The 8,287-nt window shown below is 45.4% G+C and overlaps 1 protein-coding gene across 5 annotated transcripts in view; it reads right to left on the reverse strand.

The window, feature by feature from the left end:
• The window catches only part of CD80 (CD80 molecule), a 25,833-nt gene extending 17,947 nt beyond the window's left edge, over nt 1-7,886 (reverse strand). For 4 of the 5 annotated variants that reach the window (XM_030857361.2, XM_030857354.2, XM_060298116.1 and 1 more), the window contains exons 1-2: nt 7,747-7,886; nt 6,382-6,486 (exon numbers count right to left, since the gene is read on the reverse strand). In XM_030857361.2, coding sequence (XP_030713221.1) covers nt 6,382-6,478 — 97 coding nt within the window. In that variant the 5' untranslated portion in view covers nt 6,479-6,486; nt 7,747-7,886. Of the gene's footprint in view, nt 1-6,381; nt 6,487-6,745; nt 6,765-7,746 lie in introns of those variants that run through there. The other variant, XM_060298114.1, reaches the window with a different exon arrangement.
• Between the last annotated feature and the right edge of the window lie 401 nt (nt 7,887-8,287).

Raw genomic sequence — 8,287 nt, forward strand, 5'->3', positions numbered from 1 at the left:
GACATTAGCAAAAATAAATCTTAACTGAAAGTGAGCTAACTTCAATCATAGTTCTTAAGGAGTTTTTGTCCAGCCATCTGAGGAGAAGTGTGGGTGTTTGTCTAAAGGTCAACAGCAAACCATCAATGGGCTCTTCGATGTTCCTATGTGAGATCCCCTCACCAGACGCTGATGCTGAGGAAGAGCCAGACTGAAAAGAGGAACCAAAAACCTTCTGGGCAATTCCCACGAGGACCTCGCTTCCATACTCAGGGACTGCTACATGCGTTTACAAGAAGACAGTCGAAAGATTTCTGAAGGGTTTTGTCCGCTTCAGTGGTTCTAGAGAGGAAAGTCAGGTCTCAGCATTACTGCCTAAATAGTTGGATTTTGAGCTTGCTTTGCCATTTTACAAACTGACCTAGCAACACCTACCTAATAACATGAGTTGAGGTTTCTGTGAGGGAATGCAAGTAAAACCTTACATGGTGCAGGCACACGACCCAGACCATTGTCTTCTCCAGACATCCACACAGCCCCGTCCCTTGCTTCCTTCACGGAAGGTGTCCCCTTGTGGTGAGGGGGACCCTCACCTAACCCCTGACCCCACCCATCCTGCCACTTGTTAGCCCCTTGCCCTCATTTATTTCTCTTTGAGCTTGTCTCCAGCTGCTATATATCAGCTGGAGTTACTTTGGGGGCCATGAGAGCACGGGCTTTATCTGTTTTGCTTGTTGCCATATCTGCAGAACCTAGAACGGGGCCTGGCCCATAGTAGGTGCTCCATAAATATTTGCTAAATGCCTGGCTAGGCATTAGGAGATGAAATCTGCTTCCACCGCTGTGCATTAGAATCATAACCTGTAACATGTTGATTAAACTCCTTGGGCCAAGGTATAATTTCTGCAAAATGGGCATAATACTATCTCCCTGACTTACTTCACATAATTACCATGGGGGGTCATATGACACCCAGAGGTAAAGTGTTTTATTAACTGTAAAAGCTATACAGGGCTTCCCTGGTGGCGCAGTGGTTGAGAGTCCGCCTGCCGATTCACGGTACACGGGTTCGTGTCCCGGTCCGGGAGGATCCCACGTGCCGCGGAGCGGCTGGGGCCATGAGCCATGGCCGCTGGGCCTGCGCATCCGGAGCCTGTGCTCCGCAACGGGGGAGGCCACAGCGGTGAGAGGCCCGCGTACCGCAAAAAAAAAAAAAAAAGAAGAAAAAAAAAAGCTATACAGATTTTTTTCATGGGGCTATTTCTCTCAGACACAGCACCTCATGTGTTGAATCACACCCAGGATGTGGCCAGAATCACTGTGGTAACCAGCTGACACTTGCACTGAGTCAAGTCCCCAACCCCTGCCCTTCCTGACCACTTCAACTCTCCACCGATAAACCCCCAAGAGAGGGAACTTTTTTCCAACAAGCATAGAGGTCACTAGTTTTAGACAAATAATGTACCTCTCAAAACTCAATCTACAATGGAATATTATTCAACCAAAAAAGGCATGAAGTACTGATACTTACTACAACATAGATGAACCTTGAAAACATTATGCTCAGTGAAAGAAACCATACACAAAGGCCACATATAATATAACTCCATTTAGAAGAAATGTCCAGAATAGGCAAATTCACGGAGACAGAAATTAGATTAGTGGCTACCAGGAGACAGGGCAGAGGGAATGGAGAGGGACAGCTAATGGGGATGGAGTTTCTTTTTAGAGTGATAGAAATGTTCTGAAATTAGGTAGTGGTGATGCTTTCACAACATTGTGATTATACTAAAAACCACGGAATCGTACACTGTAAAACAGTGAACTTTATGTCACTGCAGGGGGAAGAAAACCATACAGGACAATTGGGAGATACAATAATAAAATTTAATGTATAGCTTTAAAAAAATAAGAACCCAATCTAGGAAGCCATGAGTATCCCCTAGTCCCTCCAAACTAGAGCAAGGCAGTGTGGACACTGGGCTGGCCACAATGCCCCTTCCTCAGAGGTGAACCCCAGCAATGGTCAGCAGGGCTGCACCACCGCTTCTCCTAAAGGAGAAAGAATCAGGTGCGCACAGCAGCTTATATCACCGTGTACCATAACGTATCTCACTGAGGACCTTCGTGTGCTTTTTAAATAAAGGTTTTCCCTGACTCTAGAAGAAGCACACATTAAATTTGCAAAGAATGAAAAATACAGAAACGCATAAAAGTCACCTGTAATCCCACCACCTGGAGATTTACTGTTAATGGTCTGTGTGACCTTTAACACAAAGGAAGTGACCTTTTTGGGCCCTTCTAAGTGCTTTTGATTAAGTGAACCAGCATCCACGGGGCTTGTGTGGGCCCCAGGCTGGGTGCTGGGCACACAAGGAGGCTAAGAGGTATCTGCTCTCCAGCAGCTGACAGATTTAGACTTGTCATCTGATTTTTACATTGCTGCCAACTTTCTCTCCTCTATAGGCGCAGCCTACACACTCGTTATAAATCTGATCCTTACTTTTATGTGTCTCCCTAAACAGTATATGTCTAAAATGCTCGGGGACTTCAACAGCTGATATCACAGTAGTCATAGCAAGAAGCGTGGCTTTCAGGATGCCTTGGCCAGCAGCATGCAGACAGAACATGGTGGGAGGGAAGAAAGAGGCTTTGTTCACAGTGGCACTCTGAGGGCACTCTTTTCCTCTAGCTCAGTGTTTCTCATGCCACAGAATTCCAGGCCAACACCTATCCTGCATCCCTGGCTACTCCTACCCAAGGCCTCTCCCCTCCCCTGAGAGCTGTGTCTCCCTGAGAGGACCCCAGCTCTGAGGAAAAGCTGCCCATGTTAGACAACCACCAGTCTCTGGAGCACATGAGTCCAGTGTTTCTGCCTCCACAAACCAAACTAGAAGTGGAGAGGAGCCCTGCTGGTCCCACCCTGTGCAGGAAAGAGAGGTCCCCTGTCCTGGGCAGCAATGGATGGGGTGTCAGGGGGAAGTGCAGCTCTCCTACACAGGAGAGGAAAGGAGGGGCTAGTGTGCAAATCCCCTGCCCTGAACAAAGTCCTCCGTGATTGTACTCCACTCTCTTTGTCCAGTCTTGTCTCCCACAGGCCATGCCCAATCCACACCTGCACTTCAGTCTGGCAAATCCTCACCAGTTCTACGTCATACACATTCTCCAATCCCTCCATCTCCCTCCAATCCCATTCTTTTCATCGACGCTATCATCAAGTACTATAAGCTACTAAATGGTTTTGGCAGTCCCTATGGCTGCCCTACAAGCCATTCTTTATGCTTCAGCAACACCATTTTAAAAATATATATATCATTTAGAGCTTTACTACTAAAGCTAAAGGTCTGTGGACCAGCGGTATCAGCATCACCTGGCTGCTTGTTAGAAATACAGAAATGCAGGCCCGTCCCCAGGCCCACCTAAGCAGAAACTACATTTTAAAAAATATATACAGACTTTACCTTTTAGAACAGTTTTAGGTTCGCAGCAAAATAAACGTAAAGTACAGAGAGTACCCGTATACCGCCGCCCCTGCATGGGCACAGCCTCCCCACCACCGATATCCCGCGCCAGAGTGGTACGTTTGTGACAGTCGATGAAGCTACACTGACACATCACTATCACCCAAAGTCCAGTTTACACCAGAGGTCAGTCTTGGCGCTGTACATCTTATGGGTTTTGACAAATGTGTAACGACATGTATCTACCATTACAGTATCATACTGAGTATTTTTACTGCTCTAAAAATCCCCTGTGCTACATGGAACTCTGCTCAACATTCTGTAATAACCTAAATGGGAAAAGAACTTGAAAAAGAGTGGATGTGTATAACTGAATCATTTTGAGGTACATCTGAAACTAATACAACGTTGTTAAGCAACTATACTCCAATTAAAAAAAAAAATCCCCTGTGCTAGAAACTGCTTTTTAACAAGACCCCCAGGTGATTGGCATGTATAATTAAAGTGTCAGCAGCACTGATATAGACCGTGTCACTCCCCTGCTTCAAATCCTTCTATGGCTTCCCAGTTCCTCCAAATAACATTCAGATCCCTGGCCTTCAAGCCCTATGGAGCCTGGTCCCTGTCTCCCTGCTGCCCCAACACTGCCCACCTACACTTCCTTGCTCCTGTGTGTCCCTCACATGCTGCTCCTTCCACCTTCACCCAGATCACTCTCACCACTGTCCCCTCTGGCAGAGAAACAGAGAGTTTCTCGGTCATACATTCATTTGAATGATTGATTAATCTTCATCTTCTTCCTAATGACTGTAAATTCCATAAAGGCAAAAGCCAAGTCAATTTTGCTCACAACTTGTCCCCAGGACCAAGAAAAGTGTCTTGTACATAAGAGATGCTCAGTGTTTGTTGAATTCATAAATGATTAAACAAAAGAATAAACCTGACTCATCCTTACTCACCCCTGACTCATCCTTACCTTCCGCGTCCTTCACCTTAAAGCCTGCCCCGCTGCCGCAGCCCACCCTGGTCCCAGCTTTCCCAGGTCTGGGGCGCTTACAGTCGGGGCCAGTCACTTCACTGCTCTTCACTTGCTTGTGGGTTTGTTTTGCCTTCTCCAACTAACATGCATCTCTTTGAGGGCAGGAATCCCAGGCTCAGTTTTTAAGGCCCACCTGATACACAGTAGGTGTTCAGACAAAAGAAACTCATGGATTCCTTTGTTGACTCAGTATACCAACAATAAAATCTGAATGTAGCTGTAGAACAAGGTACTTTCCTAAATATCTTTCTTTAGCTCAAAGTTTATTTCCTTCCATTTGTCCCTAATTTTTCTGGTATAATTGTTATAGCCTTGGTTTTAATTTTCTTTTTATACTTTCTCTCTTTTTTATTGTTTCTTTCTCTCTCCTCACCCCCCTTTCATCTCTCTCTCTCTCTCTCTCTCCCACACACACACACACACACACAGACACGCTTGCACGCATGCATGCACACATACCACATTTCTAGGAAGCCTGTACATTTCCTTCTACATCTTTTAAAACTCATTAAGATTCCCCAGAAGACTCCAGATTGGGAGTGCTGCCCCCGACTACCCAGAAGAAAATTGTAACTGTTGGAAATCATACTGTCCGTAAGATATAAAAAATCTGATGTGAAACTTGACTCATGGTTCTCTTGGTTCAGCAGCAGTGTAAAATAGCAAGTTTTACAGCTCAGGACAGACAATGTACAAATACCAGAGTCACAGTAATCCCTTCCCTCCAGTGCCCTCCCTCACACCTTAGTCATTCTGGGTGATGGCTGCAGTTTTAAGTAACCAACGCTTACCAAGGCAACCAAGACAAGGCCCTTTGATGTTCGGCTCTTTGCAGATTAGGAAACGCTGCAGGAGGCAAAGGCTCTTCTTTGTTTTGATGAAACTAGGTAGTACGCTGCTCAGCACAAAGCAGATCTTTTTTTTTTTTTTTTGTGGTACTCAGGTCTCTCACTGTTGTGGCCTCTCCCATTGCGGAGCACAGGCTCTGGATGCACAGGCTCAGTGGCCATGGCTCACGGGCCCAGCCGCTCTGCGGCATGTGGGATCTTCCCGGACCGGGGCATGAACCCACGTCCCCTGCATCGGCAGGCGGACTCTCAACCACTGTGCCACTAGGGAAGCCCCCAAAGCAGATCTTTTATTTGTTCTGACTTTAAAAAAAAAAGTCAGAGCCACCCTGTCAGCAGGACCAGCACCACCCTTCCCAGCAGCCCCCCAAGTCCAGCCCCTGAGATGGAACAAAAGCCTCCAGAAATCAAAATATTCTTTGTAGGACACACCTGAAATACCTATATAGTAAGTTAAAAACAACTCAAAATATGATTTGTGCTAAATCGGATACTACTTAATGTCAGATGCCTGTGTTGACAAAGGGCATCAGCACCTAAAGCATAAAAATAAATATTGAGAAAATTTTAATATTAAGAAGATTGTATGTTACAACTATCAATACTTTCTTTTCCCCCTTCAACTTGGAAAGAAGATCATCACTGTTTAGTTTTAGAAGCAGAAGACTTTAGCTGTGTTGTCTCATAGAAATGTAGTTTGGGAACCAGAGCCCAAGGCCAGTGCCTTAGCGTTTCACAAAATGTAAACAAGCACCTAGTGGAAGAGATCACAACTCGAAGCTGTCCTTCTGAATCAGCTTTTGGCTTTGTTAAAATAACGCCACCCCACCTTTCCTTTAAGGTCTGTGTTCTTGAGCTAACTTGGCCACTGGCTTGCTGTGTGATCAAGGGCAGGTCCTTTAACCTCTCTGGACCTGTTTTCTCAGCCCTAAAATGAACTGAAATACCCTGAAGGTCCCTTCCGTCTCACAGAAGGAGGCAGCACAGAGAACACCATTTCCTCTCTCTAAACCCTGAAGCAGTGGACTCAGTCAAGTTCCTGGAGGTTGCTTACCTGAACAGAAGTAAAAAAGACCAGCCAGCACCAGGAGCTGAAAGAGCTTGAGGTATGGGCGCTTGGATGGGATTCCCCACTTCAGCGTGTGATCCATGGCTTGTGCTGTTGAGGATGGAAGACAAAAGCAAACAATTTCAAGCCAGATGAGACTCGGGCACCTCACAGCTTACACCAGGCAAGGCAGAAGACAATTCAATTGCCCCACACAGAGGGTTCTCTCGCAGTGTTTGCAAAACACACTGAGGAGAGGCTGGATGCTGTACCTGGGTGTCCAAACTCCTAAATATAAAATATTATGGATTTATTTCCACAACCTGAAAAGGAAAAAATAAAAGTCACCCAGGAAGGAAGACTGGCCCACCATGGGTTGTAAAACCTGTTAGTTGGCCGCCTGAAATGAGTCAGGGATCGTCATCTGAGCAACCTCTAAGTCACGGCACAATCTCTAGGGAAAAGCAAAAATTGGCGGACCTCTGCGGAAGTGACCCTGCCTGTGCATGCATGTTCCAAGGACCAACCACCGCTCTCCCAATGCCAGAAGGGATGATGAAGACTGCTAGAAACACAGAGAACTAACTATAAGGGCCCTGGATATCAGCAAGCCCAGCCATGAAAGCTTGGACTCTCTTCAGAACATACCGAGAACACAGAGCACCAGGAAGGGCGTATTTTGTCCAAGGCAGTACTTAAGTCACGAAACTACTTCTTTCCTAATATATTAACAACAAAAAAAAGTGTTTCCATTTTTGAATACTTCTACACAAAGAATATGTCTTAAAGGGGTAGAGGATCTCAATCAATGGAAAAGTGTCAGTAAAAAAGGAAGAGAAAAGACATGCTGAAAACATTACTTATTTATATTATGTACTATAATGTGAGGAAGCGGATTTGGTTTTTTTTAGTAAATATATTAAACTTTAGGAATAAAAATGAAAGCTGTGCTCTTATGTGATCCTCTCAGATTGCCACCAGAGACAGTTTAGTGCTACAGGGAAATGTCTGGGACCCCTCGTTGAGCCAGTTTTTCAGCCAAACTGGATTGTTTTATCAGCCACACTCCATTTTTAGTCAGGATTAGCTTGGATTCACTTATTCATCAGAATTTTGCTGGTTGTGGAAAACTCAAATTCAGCCTACAAAATTAATATTTCCTACCACCTAGGAAACTTAAAATAATGGGCCGTAACTCTGATGATGATTCTCCAAGTATGTTGGAATAAGAGACCCCCTGAAGGCCCTTTGGGGCGAAAGTATGCATCTTGGAGGTAAGAGTGACGGTATGTTTCTTTAAAAAGCAGTCAGGTTGTTGGTCACTAGGTCTACCAAGCTATCCCATATTAAGTTAATAGTAAATGTACTTACTTGCTGAAGAACAATTCCTCGTTTTCTCTTGTGTTGAAAATCGAAGGATGAGGCCCCACTTCTGTTCCTTTCTTGCTGTCTCCAAAATACTGGCAAGTCACTCAGTTGTCTTTGAGTGATATTTTACAGAGGTGGCATTTCCCCTCCCAACTTCCTTTTACTTGGTAGAGAACTCTGATGTTCAGAAACACTTAAGTCAAAAAAAAAAAAAAAGAAACACAAGTCAAATCAGGGGATGAGCAGAGTGTTATTTATGTGCAATTTGAGGAAGCTCCCTCTGCTGTCCTACTGTTCCCTCCAGATGGTGTCACAAACCACACAGCAGCCCTCCCTCACCTAGTGCCAGCACTGCCTCAGTGTCAAGGAGAAAGGAAACTGCACTGGGCAGCCTGGGGGAGAGGGTAGAAAGGTGCCCCACAGTGGGAGGGGCTGACTCATCGACTCTGGTGGTAGATCGTCTATGAACCTCATGGGCTGGCTGTGTCTGTGCTGGTCTCAAGTTTTGTTTTAGCACCCAGAAGTACCCCTCCCTAATCACAGT

This window comes from Globicephala melas, chromosome 4, assembly GCF_963455315.2.
Source record: "Globicephala melas chromosome 4, mGloMel1.2, whole genome shotgun sequence".
Classification (NCBI taxonomy): Eukaryota; Metazoa; Chordata; class Mammalia; order Artiodactyla; family Delphinidae; genus Globicephala; species Globicephala melas.